Source organism: Nylanderia fulva, unplaced genomic scaffold, assembly GCF_048542155.1.
Source record: "Nylanderia fulva isolate GAGA-0341 unplaced genomic scaffold, ASM4854215v1 Scaffold4, whole genome shotgun sequence".
NCBI lineage: Eukaryota > Metazoa > Arthropoda > Insecta > Hymenoptera > Formicidae > Nylanderia > Nylanderia fulva.
This window is the reverse complement of record NW_028190476.1, coordinates 7173910-7198865: the sequence shown is the minus strand read 5'-3', so window position 1 is coordinate 7198865 and position 24956 is coordinate 7173910. Positions and strand designations below refer to the sequence as shown.

At 30.4% G+C, this 24956-nt stretch overlaps 1 protein-coding gene across 3 annotated transcripts in view; it reads left to right on the top strand.

Annotated features, from left to right (window-relative positions):
• The first annotated feature begins 447 nt into the window (after window positions 1-447).
• Wdr62 (WD repeat domain 62) overlaps window positions 448-24956 on the top strand; it is a 33183-nt gene continuing 8674 nt past the window's right edge. The window contains exons 1-24 of one of the 3 annotated variants that reach the window (XM_029311358.2): window positions 448-634; window positions 4785-4932; window positions 6305-6396; window positions 8009-8231; window positions 8667-8882; window positions 8995-9177; window positions 9317-9477; window positions 9609-9945; window positions 10056-10222; window positions 10842-11166; window positions 11265-11472; window positions 11765-12014; window positions 12704-13154; window positions 13692-13760; window positions 14130-14237; window positions 14526-14695; window positions 14780-15067; window positions 15808-15946; window positions 16023-18396; window positions 23054-23193; window positions 23274-23478; window positions 23554-23680; window positions 24264-24451; window positions 24672-24692. In XM_029311358.2, the coding sequence (XP_029167191.1) occupies window positions 4849-4932; window positions 6305-6396; window positions 8009-8231; window positions 8667-8882; window positions 8995-9177; window positions 9317-9477; window positions 9609-9945; window positions 10056-10222; window positions 10842-11166; window positions 11265-11472; window positions 11765-12014; window positions 12704-13154; window positions 13692-13760; window positions 14130-14237; window positions 14526-14695; window positions 14780-15067; window positions 15808-15946; window positions 16023-18396; window positions 23054-23193; window positions 23274-23478; window positions 23554-23680; window positions 24264-24451; window positions 24672-24692 (6526 nt within the window). In that variant the 5' untranslated portion in view covers window positions 448-634; window positions 4785-4848. The remainder of the gene's footprint in view (window positions 635-4784; window positions 4933-6304; window positions 6397-8008; window positions 8232-8666; window positions 8883-8994; window positions 9178-9316; window positions 9478-9608; window positions 9946-10055; window positions 10223-10841; window positions 11167-11264; window positions 11473-11764; window positions 12015-12703; window positions 13155-13691; window positions 13761-14129; window positions 14238-14525; window positions 14696-14779; window positions 15068-15807; window positions 15947-16022; window positions 18397-23053; window positions 23194-23273; window positions 23479-23553; window positions 23681-24263; window positions 24452-24671; window positions 24693-24956) is intronic. The other 2 variants (XM_029311360.2, XM_029311359.2) reach the window with 2 other exon arrangements.

Genomic DNA, 24956 nt, shown 5'->3' with positions numbered 1-24956 from the left:
TAAATTATATTTTATTATATTTATTATATTTATTATATTAATTATATTTATTTTATTTTTTTTTTTTTAAATAAAATATATATATTTAATAAATAATAATCCTTAAGGTTGCCAGTAATAATTAATAAAAAACCACTCCTCAATGTTTAAAGTCGACCAGACTGGCAATAATTTATTATAAATATTTATAATAAATTATTGCCAGTCTGGTCGACTTTAAACATTGAGGAGTGGTTTTTTATATATATTTAATATATTTAAATAAATATATTAAAAAAAATATATTTATTTAAATATATTAAAAAATATATTTAAATAAAATATATGATTATTCAAGTTTGAATTTGAAATTTCTCGCGTTCAAAAATCGCGCCCGATTCGTGTTTCTCCATCTCTCCGACAGATGTCGCAAGTTGTGCATTTTTGCAGCGAATTGTCTAACGAACGAGAGACTGTGCGAAAGATGATGATTTAGTTTGTTCCGTCTATTTTGTGACGTGTAAACGTGTGTTGTGTTTGTTTCGTATTCATTGTCGAATTTGTCTCACGTACGATTTTTTCCGCGAGTTTTCTCCCCGGGATTCGCCAATTCGAGGTATACATACAATGTTTCCGCCGCGGACAATCAATATATGTAAGTATTGCTTATCACTTAACGATTATCCGTTTGCTAAACGTAACCTCTAAACGTTTACGACGCGTTAATGTTCCACATTGGACGATATCCTTTCATATATGTATACACATATATGTATATTTTTTTTTTTACACGTAATTCTCTTTCTTTCCTTCTCTTTTTTTCTTTCTCTATTTTTTATTGTTCGACTGATGCCGCTACTCTTTGCTTATCTATATATGCATCTATCTAGTGTTCTACGTTTCGATTTCTTGATTTACATAACGAGCATCAATTGTGATCATCGATCATCGTGTACGACGATGCAGCACGTCGATTGAGAATATTTTTATACGGTTGGATATGCATCATTGATTCTCAGGAATTATTTGTATAAAGAAACAATCATAAATTTGACAGATAAATATGAGCAATTTTTCTCATTTTTTTAAGTTTACTTTTTCAAAAAGAATGTATTTTTTAAATTATTTTTTATTATTGCTCTTCTCATTTTTATTTATTTTTCTTACTTAGAAGATGGAAAAAGAGAACATGTGAACATATATAATTATATATATGTGTTCCATATAATTATATGTAATTATAATATAAAGATATGTATAAATATGTAATATATGTCAAACATAATGTATGATGTATGTAAATAGAAATAGGGAAATGAAATGATGAATGCGATGACTTCAAGGTTTTGACAAGTTCAGTCTCTCTGTGATAATTATTCGATAAATAATATTTGAATAATCGATACAAATGTATGCAGAAAAAGAAAGAAATGTCAAATCAGTATTTAATATTTGTATATATGCAACAATATAAATAATCTTCTGATAAGATTCCATAATCTCTTTATAAAAATTTGCTAAATCTTAAATTTCAACATTATTACGGCCTTATTTCAATATTTTATATTATGTTCTGAAGAATATAATAAAATATGTTATATGAAGAAATAAGTTATTTTCTATCCAACATTTTTCTTTTTCCATTCAATTTTTTTGCATACATACAAGTATATAAGTGTTGATTTAACACTTCTTTTTTTTCTATATATACATGTGATCCAAGTGATTAATATTGCTTTAGAAGATTTAACTATTTTTTAATTATGTTTTGGATTACAGTCTTTTGTCTAAAATCGATTCCTCAACCAAAATTTCAACATTTTTTTCTAGGCAAATTCATGATTTAATAATCTATTAAATGTGAGCATAAATTTCTAAGGTCATGGCTTTCTTTTTAATGCAAATTTCTCAATATTTATAGAATAAAGCAATTTGCAATTGTATTTAGTATCAAATAAACTACAGAGATAATGATTATTCTTGTTCTTATGTATTTTTTTGTCGAACTGTGTAATTTAATCCAATTCATAAAAATACAATCGATTGAAAATGCTTTTTTATCCTGAAAATCTATTAAAAAACAATGCTAAGATCAATGAAAAACCAAGAGTTTAATACTTATATGTGAGGAATTTATATAAAATTATTGCAGAAGAAATTGATTACTGATTATAAGTTGAACCAGATAGCACACTGAAAAAAAAGTTAAATTGACTAAATCGTTCAACTAAATAATATTTTGTTAATTAAACATATAAAAATATTTAAATATAACATATTAAATCTAACAAAAGTGTATTTGAATTAAATACTAATATATATTTAATTAACAAAAGTAATTTACAATTAGTTGAACGTTTTAGTCAAATTAACAAATTTTTTTCTCAGTGTATTTAAAAAAAAACTTTGTTTATTTTACCTTTAATTTCTTTAACATTTAAATAATTCATTAATTATTATTTAAATAATTAATAAAAATAGCTCTTAATTGCAAAAACTTAATATGTCACAGTTATTTTTTTTCTTGTAAAATTTCTAAAATAAAATTGTTCAGCATATTTTTTGTAAATTAATTCCATTTCGTGTGTGTACATTTCTACAAATATATTTTTATTATTTAAAATGCAAATGGTATTTGCTTTATTTTTATTGCAAGAATTCACTTGGCAGGCTTTATTTCTTATTTTTATTTTATTTATTTATTTTTATTATTGGAGATTTATTAGAGCTTTGATTGAAACTACAATCAACATTAATTCTTTCTTAGCTAAAGATAGCTGCTTCCGGGTCAAATAATAACTAGATCTATTATATCTAATTATTTGTCATTATGATTGTTGGTTCGAGAAAGAACTAACAATATTGTTTCGAAATTAATTGGACAATAATAAGTATAAAACACAGTTATAACTTTTAGTTTTAGCATTAAAAATCGAGTGTTAATTCAGTGTCCTTGGTAAAAAAAAAACTCCGAAACACCTAAGTTTTGTGCATTGATATTCCTTGATAATATTACTTTGTATTTTTATATTTTTATAATACAATATTAATGTAAATTATTTTTTTAGCTCTTAATATTTTGCTGTAAATTATTATTTTAACAAGAGATCACTATTATATTTCTACTTCTTGTTCTTAAAATTATATATAAAAATGTTAAGATCTTATATATTTCTTATAAATTAGCCTATATATTTCCTTCAAAATTTATAATGCATTTGCAACTAGAGTGAAAGTCAATAACGTAATTTGTACACTAAAAAGATTTTGTAAACTTTACTAAATCTTTTGACTAAATATTATTTTGTTAATTGTTAAATATAAAAATATTTAACAACAAGGAAAGATATATAATTCGCTGAGAGAGCCTATCGCGAAAAAATATTTAAATTAAATATAATATTAAATATAACAAAATGTGTATGACTTAAATACTAATATACGTTCAATTAACAAAATAATAATTTTGTTGCAGGATTTAGTCAAGTTAACAAATTTTTTTCAATATATGTATAGCCAGAAATGTGCAAAATGAATGTTTAAACTCATTGAAAATAGAAAAAAAAGTTTGATTCTTTTAATTTTTGAAAATGCAAAATGCTTTTTTGGAAAGCTCCCATTTTTTAAATTAGAAATAGAAAATAGGCATTTCTAAAATGATTTTTTTTTTTTTTTTCATAAAAATCTTTATAAATATTTATATTTTTACATATTTTTATATTTATTTAAATTTAAATTTCATTTTTATTTTATATTTCTTTTTTACATTTTTTAATTTTTTTCACTTTTATATATATTATTTCTTAAATTCTGTTTTGTTAATATTTTATTATGAATTACAAAAATTGAATTATATAAATTTTTAGATGTAGGATTACAAAAAATGTTTGCCTATTATTATTCACATTTAATTATTCTTTTAAAATGACATTTTGATTGCTTTCGGAAAAGAAGAAGTTTTTCTTTTATAAGAATCATAATTAAAATCCAGCGTGCTGGAATAATGAGGACATGATACCATCATTACATTGTACATATACATATACACATATCACATATCATTGATATCTCAATTTAGTTTATAAACAAAATGCATTTAGAATATAAAATGGGTAATGAAAGTCATTTAAATGGAGATGAAGAAAAATGTACTTTAAATGCAAAATACAAAATAGACATTTTACATTTTGTATTTCCATTTGCATTTATTTCAAATCTGCATATTTTGTTTACATTCTTTATTTTATCGATAGTGTATAATTCTTTATAGCATTATAAATAATCGAGGGAAAATTATTTAACTTTATATATATATATTTTTTTTTATATTAGCTGCACAATCTGACATAAAAAAATTTGCATAAAATCTCGATTTTTCATTATCGAGACGTATTTATTCTTACTTTCACTTAACTATCTATCATCGTATCATCATGATAACCGAGAGGCCTCGTAAAGGTTCAAGAAAGTTCAGAAATTTTGATATATTATGCCAATTTTATACTATTATAGATTCTATCTTGTCATCTAATCATAAATTTCTAGCAAACACATGATTGCAGATGCATGAAAGTGCAAAAGATTGTGTTTGAACAAAATTGAAATAAATATTGATGCAACTACTTTGCATTCGATAATATGAAATAATCAATCATTTTCACAAGCTTATACAGAGAAAAAAATTTACTTGTTTAAAGCTAATCTATTTCTTCTGTTTATTATACGAATGGAAAATCGCTTGTTTATTTCTTCGCAAAAGTTATATTTAATGCGCAAAATATATAAAAATATTATTTCTGTTACAGAAAATGAAATAAAATCTGAACGTTCATTCAGAAATGAAATCCTGAGAGAACGGAATTTATTACCATGATGGAACCACCACTTACCAGCAAGGTTCTCCGGGCCCCTAATTTAAAGAGAGGTCAAGAGAACGTTAGGATACAGAATAGAGTAAGTGATGATAATGATATAAATTTTTATATATATTATATATATATATATATTATACATATATACATATATATATATATATATATATATATATATATTATATATGTATTATATTTATATGTATATTATTTTTGAATATACATATACACAGTAACATTAATCCATAAAATTGTTATGATTTTGTTAGACGTCTACATCTACATATATATTTATTAGTTAATTTTTCATTAATTTTAAAATTCATTTATCTGTCAATATGCTCTAAGGATATAAAATTTGTATCTAAAATTTTGACATTTTAATTCTGTCTGTTTTAATTGGAAATTATAATGGTCTAGTTTGGCATTTGAACATTAAGAAAAATTATTGTGCTCAATTAGCACAATTTGGTACAACTGGAGAAAATTCGAAATATCAAATTTTTTTCAATCTTATATTTTTCGAATGGATCTTTAACTAATCCTTGAAGAGACTGAGTCTTGCATGGTTTTTATTTGTTTTGTGGATTAGTACAATTTAGTACAAGTTGAGAAATTATATTATCTGTCACATAACACACATATATTTTGAAAATTATGAGGATATATTATAAGGATACACAGTTTGAAAATCATAAGGATATGTGGAGTTTTATAATTTTGTAATTTTTTCGGTAAAATATAAAATAGTTAAAACTATATTCAACACACATAAATATCAGCAAATTGTCAAGTCATGACTTATAATGTGTATCTTTTATCATTCACGCTAATCACGCTAATCTAAATTTGACATATTTCACACACAACACACATATATTTTATAATGAAATGTATGTACCTCGTTTTCCTCGACAAAGAAAAAGCCACATAATATTGCAGAATTCAATGGTGAATGCCTGGGGCTAACAATAAGTGTGACACAAGTGCCATACTAACCCACAAAACATTAAAATATGTTACTATACAATATATATACATTCATATATGTATATTTTATAGATATACATCCTCGATGTAATATAATGTACATCTAAAAAATGAGAAATGTATATACAAATGTAACTAATTGTAAAATAATATACATAGAAGATCCAAAACACATCAAATGAAAATTATTTAAACACTTGATATCGCATCGAATATATAAAATTTGTTCTTTATGCACAATCACTTACATCATTAAAAAAATTAATCTCGTTGAAATTTCTTTGTTGAAGTGCTTATTTAAAAAAAAAAAAATTAAATTACGAAAAATTGTACTATTAAATTATCTCATTATTTTGCAATTTTATCACTAATCAGTTTATTTGGAATCTTATTAATAATTATTGAGTAAAAATTTTACTTTGTTACAGTAAGTATTGAAAATATTTTAAAAAAATTTATTTTAGATCAAATTAGAACGAGTCCTGGGAGTAACTGTATCCAGCAATGCAGCCCTTGATTGTGACGTCACACTTGACCTGGTCGCTTATCCAGCTGGGTAAGTTTGATTCCTCTTTCATTGAATTGAAACAATAAAATGTAGATAATAAATAAATACAATAGAGACACTTTAGACAATTTAGATATGTTTAAAAAGAGCAAAACATAAAAATGCACAATTTTCTTTTGAATCTCTAACAAAATAAGGAAATACTTGTATTAAGACTATGGATGTTTTCCAGCAAAATATACAAACGAGTGTGTAACACAGTATACAATCCATTTGCTTTCTAACTACGGCACAAGTCGACACATCATGCATATGTATGCTGTGCTCGACTATGTCGTTACGTCACTCCATGAATACGGTCATTTCTACATTGCTATCATTTTTTTCTACGAAGTATTCCAATACATAAGAGATAAACTTTTAAACAGAGTAATAACTAGTTAATTAGTTAAAAGTTAAAAAAACGTTAAAAAGTTAATAACTTTTAATTTAGCTCAGTTAATTTAAAATGTATTTATTTTTATTTCAACTAGTTATTTTTGACCTTAAACTTATTAATTTTTTTTCTAAATTACATTTTTTATCTCTCAATACGATTATTGTTTTTTATAAGTTATAAACGTATTATTTTTAAATTAAAGTATTTTTAATTTTTATGTTTATTTGTCAGCAATTGTAATTACCAAAAAATATATTTTTATATAAAAATCAAAATTTCTTTGTTATTTATTATTATAAATTTTTAAAGAATTAACAAACAAAAATTCTAATTTAATATAAATAATGTTTTTCAAAATTAACTTTTGATTTAACTTCAATTAATTTAATATTAACATTAACTGAGTTAATTTTTTGTTCATGCAACTTTTAATTTAAATTAATTTTATAAGCAACTAACTTTAACTTAACTTAATTTAAAAAAATCATTAACTTATCAACCCTGCTTTTAAAACACTTAAAACTTTTTGATTTACTGTAAATAAATATATTTTTTATTTTTTAATTTTTTTATCGCACTCTCAACCACTATATCTCTAATCTCTAATGAAAATACTATCTTATCATATAAAATTTTAAAAATTATGGGGAATTAATCAGCAATATGGAATGTCATTTATCATATTGAACTGTATAAAATATAATACAATTTTAATTTTTAATTCTTAGATATAAATTTGATGTAACAGCAAACAATAATGATATTGTAAATTAATTTAAAATTGTGCTTTATAATTATAACATTTGTATATATTATAGATTGTATACAGGGTGTCCCAAAATTCGTGAATGAGCGAAAATGTCGAGAGAAGTCATCATTTATTGCATGTTTTCATCCTCAGTTTTTACCATCATGTATCTTTATAACTAAATCTTAAATTAAAATTTTACTAAAGTAAACTCTACTTGAAATTAATTGAAGAATATAATTTTGTTAATATTTTATTTCCACAAGACTTAGTTTGCGAAAAATCCTTTATTTTCAATCGCTTATAACTTGGAAATTATCGATATTCGCGAATTTTGGAACACCTTGTGTATTATAATTTGTATTAAAAATTTGTAATCGCACTTTCTTAACGACGAGAATAAAATTGTTTCGATTGGTTGCATTTTATAAATACGTAGTAACAATTAACAATATTTCCATTGCATATTGCAGCTGCACCGTCGTGCTATTCAATCCACGGAGGAACACTCAGGCACACGTGTTGAACGCTTGTCGCAAAACCGTAACTTCTCTGGCCCTCGCCGGCGATGGCAAGCTTCTGGCCACGGGAGAATGTGGTCACATGCCAAACGTTCGTGTCTGGGACATCTCCGATCCGCATAATGCCGTGCAGATCGCGGAATTTCCCGGACACAAATATGGCATCAATTGCGTGGTGAGTGCTACTTAAATGATTTTTCATCTCAAATGTATATAGTTGCAAAATCTGGGATATTTTTTACTTCTTATCTTCAAGCCTCATTTTTAAGCCAAGATTATTTTACATCAATATTCTTTTTTTTTGTATGTTTTTCTATCAAGGCTCCTTTTGGTACTTGCTATGTTAGATTATGACGTCAGAGGCGAGAGAAAAATACACGTTCAAAATTTCGGCGTGCCATTTTTAGATAAGAAAATATTTTCATTTAAATATGGCATCTAAGAATTTTCAACGTGTATTTTCTCGCTGCTGACGTCACAATCTGACATGGCCACAGCGAGCGCCAAGGAGTCTTAAGATTAAAATGCAATATTCTGTAGATGCACAGGATGTCTCGAAAGTGAATTGCAGTAAATACATGTACAAAAAAATATTTGTATCTGTTTTAAGGCATTTTCGCCGAGCAACAAGTATGTTGTATCGGTCGGCTCGCAGCACGACATGATCGTCAACGTCTGGGATTGGAGGAACAATATTAAAGTGGCCTCTAACAAAGTTTCGAGCAAGGTCAAGGCTGTCTGCTTCGCGGAAAACGGCAACTATTTTGTTACCGTGGGTAACAGACACGTCAAGTTTTGGTACTTGGAATATTCTCGCAGTGCCAAGGTACAATAACTTCTTTCATTTAATCGATTAGATCAATCTTTTTCTCTCTTCTCTTCGCGCGACAGAGAGCTTAACTTTCTAACATATATGTATATGGTATTTTCTTGCGCAGTATAAGGAACCTGTGCCTTTGATGGGCCGATCTGCCATATTAGGGGAACAAAGAAACAACGACTTCGTCGATGTAGCTTGCGGCAAGGGGGAAATGGCTGATTCCACATATGTGATTACCAAAACAGGCCTGTTGTGCGAATTTAATAATAGGAGACTTTTGGATAAATGGGTCGAACTCCGAGTAAGTTATTCTAGTCAAGATTCTTTCTATACACAATTATATGCTGATCACAACAAAGCAAAAAGAAAAGAATGGAATGTAATCAATCTACTTTAGGCATATCCATGTGAATGAGAAGAGTTTTTTACTATTTTTCCAGACAAGCAGTGCCAATTGCATGACCGTCGGAGATAAATATATTTTTATCGGATGCGCTGAAGGAATTGTAAGGTGTTTCAGTCCTAGCACTCTTCAATTTATCACTACACTACCGCGGACGCATTATTTGGGGGTCGATGTCGCGCAAGGATTATCCATCAGGTTTATAGCAATATTGCTTTAATTCTTTGCCGAGTAAATTACGTCATTTTGACGTTTAATGACATCAGCTTGTTACCTGGGTATCTCATAATGCACAAGACCTATAAATACGTTTTTATTCATTTTTCCAGTCATATGTCCCAACATCCACCGAACGCGAGGTATCCGGATACAATTGCGCTGGCATTCGACGAACGAAACAACAAGCTGACCTGCATCTACAACGACCATAGTATCTACGTTTGGGACGTGAGAGACATTAGGCGGGTCGGCAAGTCACATTCATTTTTATACCATTCGGCCTGCATTTGGGGTGTCGAAATGTATCCAATCGGCCCAGAATCTGTCGGCGCGATGCCTCTTGGGAGTTTCATCACTTGCTCCAGCGATGACACAATAAGAATTTGGAATCTGGAGAAAGATATCTCGCCAAACGATACATTGTATAAGCGAAACATTTACAGCAACGTTAGTATATATAGGCATACGCTTTATTTTTTTTCCTTAAAATATAACAAAATGAAACGCAATCGTATGAAATCTATATCTTATTTCACAATTTTTCTTCTTATCAACAGGAATTACTCAAAGTCTTGTATGTGGATCCAGAATTGACTTATCTGAAGGATCTGGATTTAGCTGCCGCAGGATCCACCGAAAAAAGTGACGCGTCTTATGATGGTCGTAATGGAGTAAGATCTATAAGAGTCAGTCCTGACGGTAAACATCTTGCCTCCGGAGATAGGTAAGGAATTTTTTAAATTTTGTTAATATAGAAGGAAAACAACATCTTAAGATTTCTATAACTATGAATTTTGGAAAACTTGCTTTATAATTAGACTATTAGACAAAAGTTACAAATATGATGTATATACATATATAAATTGCGTCATTTTGACGTTGGATCTTTGTGTAAATCATCTTGAACTGTTTAAATAAGAACTCCTATTTTTATTATATATTTTTTTAATTAATATCGAGGCGTTTCCAAAATATATGATTATAAATTCTTTTTTAGTAAGAATTTTTTAACTCATACTGTCAATATTTATATATATTTATTAATATTATATCATCAAAACATGAACATGATCCAAGCTCAAAATGACCCCAGATAGCAAAATTAGTTGATGCTAAAATGACATCAAAATGATTAATTTTGCTATTTGGGACATAACTGCTGCATAAAACATTGTGTTCTATAACTTTTGTCTTAAGTATTGTATTTTCTAAAATCTAGTTTTCGAAATATCAGAGCAATTCCTTACTTTTCCATCATTTTGTGTACATAATATGTACATACAGGATCGTTTATGTAAAGTATTAAAGATAAGAAATGTAACATTCACGTATTATTCTTACAGATCCGGCAACATCAGAATTCATGATGTACCTTCGTTAGAAGAACAGTGTTTAATAGAGGCGCATGATGCCGAGGTGCTGTGCTTAGAGTATTCGAAATTTTCGCAACACTCGGTGAATGCTTCCAGATTATTGGCAAGTGCGTCGCGAGATCGGTTAATTCACGTTTTTAGCGTGGATCAGGGATACAATTTCTTACAAACGCTCGACGATCACAGTTCGTCCATCACCGCAGTCAGATTCTTCAATCAATCAAATCAGGATAATCAAATCCAGATGGTATCCTGCGGCGCAGATAAGAGTATTATTTTCAGACAGCTGCAATCGGTAAGAAAAAACAATCTAATTCATTAATCAATGATAAATTGAGATTGTATTCGTCAGAAGAATATATATTAATTTAATTTTCCTCTTTTTTTTTACAGACAGGTGGAAATCCACAATTCGCGAGAGATCACAACGCTCAGGGAAAAACTACTCTGTACGACATGGAAGTTGATTCCGGACAGAAGCATGTCTTAACCGCGTGTCAAGATAGAAATATTAGGGTTTACAATGTTGCTACGGGTAAACACAATAAAACTTTCAAAGGCTCCGTCAGCGACGATGGTTCACTGATCAAAGTCGTTCTAGGTAAGATTTCCTTTTTTAAATTATTTTTATATTAAAGAAATAAATTTATAATTTTTATTAAAGTGATATAAATAACTCTTAAATTTATATTATATAATTATTATTATTATAAAAATGATATTTATAATTATTAATATAAAAATGATTAATTATTGTAACGATGAAAAATTAATTTCGCAAAAAATGGGTTAAAGATATTTTATTTGTATTGAATTAGAATAGCAATATTCACATCTTGAATTGCTGAAATGATCATGATGTGCAAATATTTTATTTAATCGTTTATTTTCAGATGCGTCCGGTATTTACGTGGCTACCTCATGTACAGATAAGACACTTTGTGTATACGATTATTACAGCGGCGAGTGTATGGCCACTATGGTGGGTCATTCGGAGCTGGTGACAGGTTTGCGATTCAGTCCTGACTGTCGACACCTCGTATCTGCGAGTGGCGATGGTTGCGTGTTCGTATGGCGCGTTCCACACGATATGGTTGTGACCATGCAAGCTCGTCTGGCTCAACAGGCGATGCGTGCCGGCAAGTGAGTAGTTTTCTTCTGTCCCTACTTAATAAAAGTTTAACACTCTTGCAGGGTATTCCATAGGAAATTGCTGAAACTAATCAGCTGTCGTTTTTTAATGCATGCAGTTATTGAGAAAACAACAATTGTGTTGGAAAGAGGAAAGTTTTTAACAGATATAAATAAAATGTCTACTAGTTAATTTTATTTAAAAAAGTAATGGGAAAAGTGCAAATAATTATATAAAAATTATGTTCTTTTACAAAAACTCGTAAAAACTTTTTCTAGCATGTCATTTTTAATGTTATTGACGATCCTTTTAATAGCTGCTATTAAATCTGGCACTATTGACAATATTTCTCATTAGTTTACGTGATTTTATGTGATTATTTGCACTTTTTTCAACAAAATAAACTGGTGTACAAACATTTTATTTATATCCATTAAAAACTGCAGACTTTTCTCTTTCCAACATAATTTTTGTTTTCTTAATAACTGCATGCATTAAAAAATGACAGCTAATTAGTTTCAGCAATTTCCTATGGATCATCCTGTATTAGGTCCGTTCTTTTTAGCTGAACTGGCTGCACTAGTTCAGAGTTTATCTATTTCTTTCCAATATGAAATAAAAAAGAAACTCTGAACTGGTGCAGCCAGTTCCTGAATTTGATTAAAAACTGTATTATTATTTGGTGTTGTATTCATCTTAGGAGACCGCCTCAGGTCAACGTTGCCAATATCGACGTGCAGTTGGACAATGATACTTTCGGATCACCTTCACCGGACTTTCTCGACCCCAATGCGAATCCGACGCCTCAAGGGATCGGCTTGGATTACAGATTTAGCGTGGGTCAGCTGCCGCTATGGGCGAAGAAACAAATAAATACAAGCGCCGATGAGCAAGGTGCGGCGCACGACCTGAATGTCAGGTCCCTCAATGTCGATTTGCCTAAAGGGAGATGGGCGCAGAGAGTCCAACAGACGGACGGTATCACGGTAAAGTCCGTCTACGACAGCGATGAAGTTATACCATTTCCTCCGTCACGTGCAATTGATTCGGATGGCGGTGGCGGTGGCGTTGATTCGAAAGACAGCTCCATCGACAGCGGCACCGAGACAAAATACAGCAGCGAATATCGCCAAGAAATAGCAGCTAAAAAGGTCACTGTTATCAAATATACAATTTAATTAAACGTGCAAATTAAAACTCCTCGCCGACCATGTTAGAATTGTAACGTCAGAAACGAGAAAACACGCTAAAAATTCTTAGATTATTCGAAATAAAAAGATATCTTTAGATGGCACACTCTGAAAATACCTCAAAAACTACTGAGGCTCAGTTTGTCTTGTCAAAGTCTGATATTGTGATGATTTTACAGTTGTTTGACTGACAAAGGAAGAGAAGTGTGTTTTAGTTATCTAAAATAGTGTTTCATCGAAATATCTTTTTATTTAAAAATGGCATCTAAGAATTTTCAGCGTCTGCTTTCTCGCCTCTGACGTCACAATCTAACATGGTCGCGTGAGGATCCAAAAACCTTAAATATTTGATTTTTTACGTGATTTGTTCTATTAATCATATTCTCTATAACTATTGTGTTTATTCGAAAATAATAATATAGATGTTAATAAAATAGATAATATTGCTGGGTTTTTAATTTAACAATAGGATATTAACACTTTTGATTGTGATTTTAGGGAGAGGAAAGAAACGTATTTCAGCCTTGTCCTGAAAGTTATAAAGAGATAGAAAATGAAACAAAACAGGTATTAATTTCTGAATTATATAATTAATAGGAAATAGGCTGCTGAAGGCTAGGTGCAGTTAGCGAAGCGCATTAGATTTTTCTAATGAAAGTTTATTGATTAATTCTGTACATTTCAATATTCACTAACTGCGTTTGGCTTTTAATAGCCCACGTTTCCAAATTAGTTAGATATTTCATGTTTTAGACTTTGTTTTTGCATGCGTTCTTGTTTTCTTAATTTGCATTGATTGCAGTGATCTTGTTAATTATTTTTCTTTGCTCTTGTCCCTTTTTTAATCACTTTCTTTTTTTAAATTTATGTTGCTCTTTAATTTCATCATCATATTTATATTTTGCTAAATGTATTTTATTTCGATCGCTGGTATAGATAATCGATGATAAGGTAACAATAAGAAACAGTATGACGGAATTAACACGTCAGTCAAGGAGTCGTCATCACACCGACGATAGCAGTCTTGGCAGCTTTAAATTTGAGGTATAACGTCTGAAAAGTAAAGCATTCCTAGAAATCATTATTCAAAAAAAAAGCTTTTTATACAAAATGATTGATAAAACGGCTTTTTTAACATAATAAAATGCACCATATATTGTGTAAATAACATTTCCACTGATATGATTTTAATTGGCATTATTATTTTATGCTTATAGCTTGTGCGTTATCTGTTATTTTTAATTGTTAGTTTTTAATTATTGTCTGTCATTAATAACGGCTCGTTCTTAATTCGTATATTATTCAATATCATAAAAAAAATATGTTGTTCAGGATCATGAGAGCACTGAACATGATGGAGATGTTGAAGATTACTCCGAAGGGGAAAATGGAACGACTGGTTCTGAGAAATCGCATCACAGATTAATATATTATCCTCCATCGGAAGATATTATATCAAATCAATTCACCGTTAACGCAATAGATGTTGAGGAACTTCGAAGGTTGTTCTTTCGTTCATTAAATATATATTCGTAGAATAATATTGTAAGTATCTTATAAATAATAAGTGCATTTTGAATGCGCAGATCGCAAAGGCGACAGAAAAGATTAAAGAACGCGGAAAATAGGACGAGCGAATTGACCGCGTCCGGAAGTCAGGATGAGTCTGACTCGGAAGGTGGTGCATCGACTCCCAGCGCCGAGAGAAATCCTCTATCCATATTGTCCGAGGCCAGCTCGGAAGGTTTCGATCAGCTCGCTAAGCAGAATCATAGGGAAAAATATCTGAAGAACGCCTTTGAGTCGCTTAGCGGAGCGGAGGAGCCTCTAAATCGTGTAAAAACCACGAGCATCAGTTCCCAATTTCACGGAAGGTAAAATAAATTTGGTTTTAACTATCGATAAAAAATGAAAGGTGAAACTGTAGAAAAACGGAGCCTTTCAATGACTTACATACATATGTTGTCAAGGTCACTCTGTCCTGAATATTTTTCAAACAATTTTAAACGTCGCTCGATATTTATTAAAAAGCAAAGTTGAGTAATAACTAGTTAATTAGTTAAAAGTGAAATATATATATAAAAAGTTAAGAACTTAGCTTAATTAATTTAAAATGAGTTAATTTTTAACTTAAACTAGTTATTAACTTTTTTCCAAGTGGGCAATTAAATCTTTAATAAATTTTAATAAGAGATTATCATTTTATAATATATATTCTTACAAGAATTATGAAATAAATAAAAAATACTATTTTTCTTTCTATTCTATTTTTTTATATCTTAAAAATACTAATTTTTTTCTTCATAATTCTAATTACAAGGAAAAAAAATACATTTCTATATAAAAATAAAATTTTTGTTATTTTCTTATTTGTTATTTTATATAATTAAAAAATTAACAAATAAAATATTAAATAAAAAATTTTTTTAATTATGACATTCAACTTTTAACTGAGTTAATTTTTTGTTTATAACTTTTAACGTAACTAAAATAATTTTATGAGCCATTAACTTTACTTTAACTTAGTCTAAAAAAATAATTAACTTAGCCAACCCTATTAAAAAATTATTAAATCGTGTATTTACTAATTATCGATTGAACCAAATTATTGCAGACTTAGTGGCGGTGAAGGCAGCACTACGATGCGTAATGCAACGATAGTTAACGCGACCAAACGAGGCGATGTCGACGTGGTAAAGAAACGAGAAGAGTTGCAAAGGAGGATAGAAGAAACTAGAAAAAAATTGCAGAGCGTAAGTAACAACTTCTGTTGCGTAAAAGAAAGAAGAATATAGCACGAGAGATAAAACTCGATTATTATTCGCACAGGTCGGCTACAGATCGTCCTTGAAATCCAGCCAAAGCATATCCGATCTGACCAGCCATATCCAAACGAAGCATCATCGTTCGCGGCTCAGCACAGGTAACAAATTCGGTCAAAAGAATCAGTATTCAAAACCGACTAACTCCTGCAAACCCATACTAACTCCAAAATCCACACTTAAACCCCAACAACTTACTAACAAGGTTCAAGGTATGGGGAATGCATTATCTAAATTAGAGGTACCAAATGAAAACTACTTGTCGAGAAGTCAGACTATGTTGTATATCAATGAGAAAGCGAAACCAAGTTTTAGCCGTCCGTTGACCTTGACGTTAAAGAAAACTGAAAAGTACAAGTTGTCCTTGAACAAGGCTAATCAATCCTTGCCCGAGTCTCCCGTATGCGAGGAACTGAAATTGCTGAAGGAGCAATGCAAGAACACCATGTCTCGGTTCGCGCGATTCGCCCAGAAGAGAAGATCCTGCAGCTACTTCATCGGCCTGAACGAGGATATGGAGAACGTCGCGAAGTCCGTCGAAAGTTTACCGGCCATGAACGAGCGTAATAACGTGGAGAGTCTCAAGGAGACGCTGGAGAACGATGCTGAAGAAAACGGGAATTTCAGTGACGACTCCTTGGAGGGTGACTTCAAGAATCCACCTCGCCGCTGCGTCAGCGACTACCAAATAAACGTTCACATGAACGACTATAGAAATTATTCGAATTATCAGAACTTCCAAAGAAGAATCTCCACGGGTTCTCAGGAGAGCATTCTTTCAGACGCCTCCATCGAGTCGTTCTCCAAGGAAAGCGCCGAAATCGATTACAATCATTACGATCACGACAGACACTCGAGCGCGAGCTTCTTCTTGTCTCAGCGGAAGATGCAGGCTGGCAGAAGCCAGGAGAGCATTCTCACCGACGAATCGGACTACCAGATGTTCCCGTTACGCGAAAACAACGCCGTTCACCAAAGCACCGAGAGCGTACTAACCGATGACTCGGATTCTCAGGTGAAATCCGCGCCTCTGGAGATGTTGTTCGACTCGCATTACAAACGGAAGAGGCAGAACTCGGAGACCTACAGCGAGAACCCCGAAAATTACGCTGCGAGAGCTGTTACAAAAGACAATGCTCAAGGCTCCGTCGACGAGGACGCATCGCATCGAACGGTGTTCAGATCCAAGTCCTTGCAGGACACCAGAATCAACAGAGCAACGAGGAACGACATGAGTTTCCTAGAAAGCAAAGCGTCGCCGGAGACTCGAATTTTCTACGAATTTAACTTCGACGACGAACGACAGAGGAACGTCGAGCCGGCGATATACGGCGCGTTGGACGCGATCTCGTGCAACAGCGGCTCGAAGGTGCTGGAAGGGACGAAGCCGGAAGCGACGATGAACAATTTCGTCGCCCACAAACCGCCGAAACCCAAGAGAAATTTACCCCGCACTCAGAGCATGCGCAACAGAATGAAACCGAACTGGAAGTGCGTCGACGTGACGCAGCCCTTGTCATCTTCAGCGAAAAGCTCGGCGGACCCCGAGAATTACGCGGCCTCTTCCATCATGACCTCGTCCTACTCGGAGTACCGACTCGCGCGAAGCAATTCGGACATTAAACGAGATCCGATCAACGCGGAAGCGATGGAGCAAGCTTTGCAGCCCGCGCAGGACTCGGACAAGGACGGCAGACACAAGTTTTACAGCTTGCAGGCTCATTGCGCCGACCCTTCGCGTTTGATGAAGAGCCATTATCTGGGAAAGATTCATCACGACACGATGGAGAAGCCGGGCGGGTCTTCTTCCGACAAGGAGCGAAGCTGCTTCGAGAATGAAATCCCGACGAAAGACACGGAGACCTACGACTCTTTGGAGTCCGGCGGAGCCTTCTGCGACTCGAAAGCTAAAGGCTTGAATTTACAGTCCGACAAACGAGTCGGCGACCTTGGCGCGAGCATGGACGTCAGAATAACTCGCGCCATCGAGGGCACCGTGAAGCTGCTCTCGAAGGAGTTCGAGAACTTGGTGAGGCAGAAGCAGTACTTCGTAAAGGAGAAGTGCTCGAGGTCGTCGGCGCAACGTCAGACCAGAAGCGAGAACTTCGCTAAATTGAAGGCCGAACGGGAGAGCAAGTTTTGCTTTCACAAACGCGACGCGAATGTGCATTCGTGCGGCGATGAGTGCGACTGCGTCGACGTCTTGTCGACGATGGACAGATCGCTGATGGAAAGCGGCTCCTCCACGTCCGCCTCGAGTTGCACCAATTCACCGAAGAGAATGTGGCCGCCCGCGTCGCGATGCCAGAGTCACATGAGGTGGACGAAAACTCTGCCGACGATCAATCAAGCGATTCTCCCTATGAAACATCCTTACGCAGGTATTGAGCGAATAAAAAGAATGCTTGCGTATATTTTTACATGTTACTCGATGTTACGGTTGATATACATCTCTAAAATTTGACGTCATTAAACGTCAACATGACGTTATTCGACGTCTAAATGACGTACGCTTGCCACCTGGTCAACAATCAATGTCGCAATTACGAATGCACAAGTAATTCGCATCAGTATTTATTATATTATATCATTACAAAAGAGTTAAAGCTGTTATATATGTAAACATATAATTATTTTTAAGAAAAATTATGTAATTTGCAACTAGTAGCTGCATATTTTTCTTAAAACAATTATATGTCTCTTTTACACCAACTGATTGCTCTCATTATTTTGTGTATAAAATTATTAAGGTAAACTAATCAAAAAATTAATATTTTACGAGATATTTTATAATAAAATTTTTGTTGTTTTATGTAAAATTTTTAAGTAAGAAATATCTCGTTTATTATTCACTTTATAATTTTTTTATGCCGAATATTGCGAAGAATCGATTTATGTGGAAAAATTAAATTAATTTTCAATTAACTTTGAAAATTGACATTAGTTACAATTTAATATTATCAATTTTTTCTCTCTTGAAATCTTTTAACTTTTGTATAACAAATTTTCTTTAAAAAAAAGTCATAGTTTCAGATATATTCGACTATATTAATATACATTTATAGAATGAAACATCCTGTATTATATACACATATGACAGATATTTCTCTCTTGATTTCTGTAATGATATATGTATATATATATATATAGTAATGACGCTGATGCGACCTAAAATTTATTTTCTCAATGCTTACAAGCAGTTATATCCAATTTTATTTCAAGGCGACAGCAACTTACTTTTCAGTTTAAATGCTTTTAGTCATCATGATATAGTTTTATTCGTATTATTATTATTATTTTCATTTGGCACGAAAATGCAACCGCATGCTTTTTTCATTAAATATAACATTATCCTTCTCTTCTTCCTTTGTCATTATTCCTATCCTCTATTTATTTACTATCATAATTTTTATTTTATGTTTCACATTTGTGCAAGAAAATCGATGTTAACCAAAATAGCAATATCTTGCATTAATTCAAGAAAATTTGCAAAACTAGAATTATGCTTTAAACTTCAGCGTTTTAATAGAAAATATATCTTAACAATCTTATTTGTTTTTACATTTTTATATATTATATTAATAATACAAGCACAAATGCTATTTATATTATAATTTATTGTTACGTTACTATATATTTGACTATCAATGAAAGCAAGTGATTTTTATATCGCATTTGTTTGAGAACTTAAAAGGTGAGCTTAATATTTTCTTTTAAAAAATGCCCTGCTTAAAAAATCCAATAGAATCAGATAAAATATCTGTATATTTGAATTGTGTTTCTGTTAAATTGTCGAATGTGTTTCTTAAATATCAGATTTCTTATATGTTTGATTTTTCTTGTATTATACAGACTTGTATTTTCTATTTTTGAGATTCGAATTATCTAACTTTTATGTAGATTTCATTTTTAACTGTAACATTTGATTAATTAGTCTGAAGTTTCCATCTCACAAAAAATAATTGCCTTAACTTTATTCTTTCCACAGCTTTTTTGAATATTCTAGGAAGTTTCTATCCCAGATAAATCTTCAAATGTAGGTTTGGGATACTCGGAAAAATGTCTAAAAGTAGGAATATTGTGTATTTAATCGCTTACACAGAGAGAATATTTTATTTATTCTATCAGATTTGACTTGCGCACTCAATTTGGCATCTTAGAATATAATATATGATATTTCAGAGTGATATTGAAATACTCAATGAAAAAAGAAATTCGTGCTACAAATTTAACAAGATCTGTTTTGAACAGACTTGGCTGATTGAGTGTTTAATAATTTTAAATAAGATACGATTATATAAAATTGATCCAGATACTTTTGTTATCTAAGGAATAAATAGATAGCTTTTCTATATCAGCAGAAACACAGATTGAAATAATATACAGAGTGTCCCACAGGAAATTGCTGAAACTAATCAGCTGTCATTATTTAATGCATGCAGTTATTGAGAAAACAAAAATTGTGTTGAAAAGTGGAAAGCAGTTTTTAATAGATATGGATAAAATGTTTGTCTACCAGTTTATTTTATTGATAAAAAGTAATATAATGAAAAAAGTGCTAATAATCACATAAAATCACATAAACTAATGATAAATATTTTCAACAGTGCCAGATTTAATAACAGCTATTAAAAGGATCGTCGATAACATTAAAAATGACATGCTAGAAAAAGTTTTTACGAGTTTTCGTAAAAGAATAGAGTTTTGTACAAATTCAAATGGTGCACTTCGAAAATATTTATCATTAGTTTCATTAGTTTACATATGTGATTATTAACACTTTTTCATTACTTTTTTTCAATAAAATAAACTGGTATACAAACATTTTATTTATATTTGTTAAAAACTGCAGACTTTCCTCTTTCCAACACAATTTTTGTTTTCTCAATAACTGCGTGTATTAAAAAATGATAGCTGATTAGTTTTAACAATTTCCTATGGGACATCTGTAGTTTGTCATGTAAAATTTGAAGAAAATTTGAATCTGTTTCTATTATTTCAACCTTTTAAGCAGGGCACATTATACAAATATTGTAGTGGCTATTAGTGCATGTGTATTATGCACGTTGTTAACAGTTGCCAGTAAAGGGACAGGAATTTCACCAAAAGTTATTGATAGCGAAGAAGAAGGGGGTGGCATGAGACGTACCTGCTCGCTGAGTGATCTTTCCATCAACCCTTCAAATAAGTTACTGCATGGTCCTGTGCAAGGTATCTTTTATCATTTTGTATAGATAACGTTTAGATAACGTATTTTGATTTTTTATGTGCTTCTATACTAGTATTATTGTAAGTTCAATAAGTTGTAAGTATATTGCTATTAGCAAATTTAGATATTAAAATTAAATGCGAAATATTCTGTCATATATAATTATATACAGGGTATTTAAAAATGCTAGGATTTGATTTAAATGACATGTTTCTCAAATGGAGACAATTTTAATAATATCTAAAACTAAACAGAAAACAGAATTAAAAATTACACAATTACTTAAAATATTATATATTCTATATGTATTGAAGGTGTCTCAAAACTATCTTTATTTTATAATAGATTTTCTGGTCAATTGGAAGATTTTTCCTCAATAAAAATCTTGAGGAAGATTTTTCTTATAAATTTCCATTTTTCATCATTATACAGAGTGTCCTATTTAATTTGAGCATCTTAAATATCTGGTTTTTACTGATAAAAATTGTCAGAAGAAAAACAATATTTATTTAAAACAGACAAATATTTTATAAGCAAACAATTTTTCTTAAAGTCATTTTTTTCAACAAGATATTTTTTTAAACCAGATTACATGTTTTTATCGTTTTATTATAATAGCTGAGATCAAAAGTCAATCCAATCACCTATGATAATATATTTTTATATAACTTTAAATACAAAAAATCTTGAAATTTATATGAATAAATATGAAATATAATTAAACTTAAATGATGAAATATATAATAGAGAGAGATTAATGAAAAAAATTTATTTTATTAAATATTCAAAAATGGCTGGTCCATTAACTTCGGTACATTTTCGTAGACAATGAATGAATGATTCTCTACTTAATTATAAGTCTTACTTATAATTTTCTGATTAATATTAACACATGCAATTCTAATATATTTTTTCATATTTTTCAGTTTTGTAAAAATATTATTATAAAAGATTCTTTGTAATATGAAAATTTAATATTTTACGTACTATAAATACCTTATATATATGTCAACTAAAACATCCATTATGTTGATATCACATGACTTCTTTTGAGTTAGGAAAATTTCTTCTAATAAATTAGATAACTTAATTATTAAAAAACTTGTGCTTAATTAGTCATTAATTTTAGAAATGCTTCTTTAAATTCTCTTATAACAATATATTATGCTTTCCTGTCTCTTTGCATCATGGCTTGACTGTCTTTTTAAAATTCTAGATTTTTTGCTTGATAGATGCAACTAATGCTTGATTTTCAGATTATAATCTAACTTTCTTTATTAGTAATCTATCTTTATTAATAAGTTTATTGTTATTTTTATATCATTTATTGCTTTGCATGCACATATATTTTTAATGCGTAAGACCAATTGATTATTTGTAATCGGTGGGATCATTTCTAGACTTTATCCTATACAGAATGTTCCAGAACCCTTGTTACGAATTTAGAGAACAGTAGGACTCATCGAAAGCATAGATTTTCATTAAGCAACCCCTCCGATGCATCTTACTAACCCTCAAAGTTTATAACAAGGGTCCTAAAACTCTTTGTATGCCTTTTTGAAAGTTGGTGAACTTATTTGCATAGGATTAAAAGTCTCTGAAAGATTAAAAATTATTAAACGAATTAAGAGTTGACATAAATTCAACGCTTGAATGAAATTATACCAGTCCTCTTGAATTATAAGCACTTTTTATTAAAATAACAATAATAATGAAAGAACTAAACAACAAAGATATTGAGTTTGGTAATAAACATCTTATGTGCATTTTATTAAAAGAATATATGTATAAATCATGTCCGAGATTTTTTTTCTAATTAGTGATAATAGTTTCAGGAAAATTAGGGAGTAAAAACATAAGTGCAACATCAAGAACAGGTTCTGGAAGTGCCAATCTTAGCAGTCAATCCAAACATGTTTCAGGAAAATCATATATAATAAGAAGTAGCAGCGTTGGTGTTTTAAACCAAGTAAGTTTCACAACCGCAAGAAAAAAAATACAAAGAAAAATTAAATGTGCACTAAATAAAAATTGTAATCATTTCTACAGAGCGATTCAGAATCAGACGCTGGTATATCAGGGGGAAATAATAGAGGATGGAATAGTCAGTCCAGCAGCAGCAGAATCAGCGGTTTAATGAGGCCAACAATCAGTTCTCAGAACAAAATCAATCATCAAAATAAATCAAGCTCCTCTGGCAGCAATGCTTCGTCAATTTTAAGAAGACGGGGAATGCAAGGAGCTTTCTCAACCAGTATTTAAATTTTTATTTTTTGTAAAAAAAAACATAGATATTGCTGTTTATTTAACATGTACAATTGTTTTGCAGTTAATCTAAGTCAAGTAGGAAATCAAGAAGACTCGAGTTCAGAAGATACTTCTTCGAATGGACATGGAGGAAAACCAGCATTGCCACCAAGACCTAGAAGTATTAGTATTGATCATTCTTCTGCTAGGTAAAGATTTAAATAATTCTTAATTTTTAATATCACGAAGTTTCAACAAAAATATAAAATATTACTGTCATTAAACATACATTTAATAAGCAAATATGCCTACAATAATTCGGTATTTTAAGTTCTTATTATTTGATTCAATTTTGTGAAACTTTTTTATTAATGTTTTATATAAATTTAATAAAATGATGGAAATAATTTAATTTTTAAAATTTATAAAATTCAAATCTAATTGATATTAGAATTAAACTCCTACTTTATACTTTAAATATAAGTAAACAGAATTTATTCTACCAAATTTATTCTAATCATTGTATCTCCTGTTAAACTTGAGCTTGAATCAGATATAATGAAACATTATTAAATTGATAAAAATTACTACAATTTTTTAAATTTTATCTTATGCTTTTTTTAATTTTATCTTATATCGTGATTTTTTAATATTATGATCACATTACAAATCCTATTCAATTTCTACTATCAATCGATAATAACAATTTTAATAAAAAATAAAATATTAAACACATTAAACTATAATAACAATATACGAACAATTATAAAATATTCTCTATCTTTATATTAGTTTAAGTTTACCCAGCACAACAATGAGAAGGTCTGGCTCGACAATTATAAATGGTCGAAGTGGTGCTAATATTATCGAGCAAAATGGAAGCAAGATATCTGCGACAAATAGAAATCAGCTGGAACCTAGTCCACATGAGTTACCAGTCAAAGATACGGATCGTACTATTGATGTAGCTAGTGCCGAATGTGAGTATCTAAAATTCATCATTATAAGCATACAGTAATCATCCTTTCATCGCCATGCAAAAGTGTAAAAACATGCAAGATTGCAGGAACCATAATACTAGAAATTAGTTTTTCTCTTTCCACAATTTGATTTTATATGGCTTGACGAATAATTGGTATTTGGTTCTCCTTTAATTAATAGGCCATATACCGATATCTAATATTACTTTTATTCTTGCAGTAGGCATGGATAAAGCATTAGGTAATCTAAAGATGTCTATTAAAAATGATGTGCCGCGAATATAATTTCACTGTATCGAAAATTTGTAAGTGATCATGCTATGATAGGAAAATTGTCAAGTTCATAATAGCCCAGATTACTAAATCTGCGAAGATCACGTATTGTAAATGACATAATTTGCGTTACATAACATTACATGGGTATTATGTTGGCAGCAGTCGAACACCAACTGCCATTTCAGCTAGTATCAGCAGAAATGCAGAAAACGAATAATTCCAGAGTCAT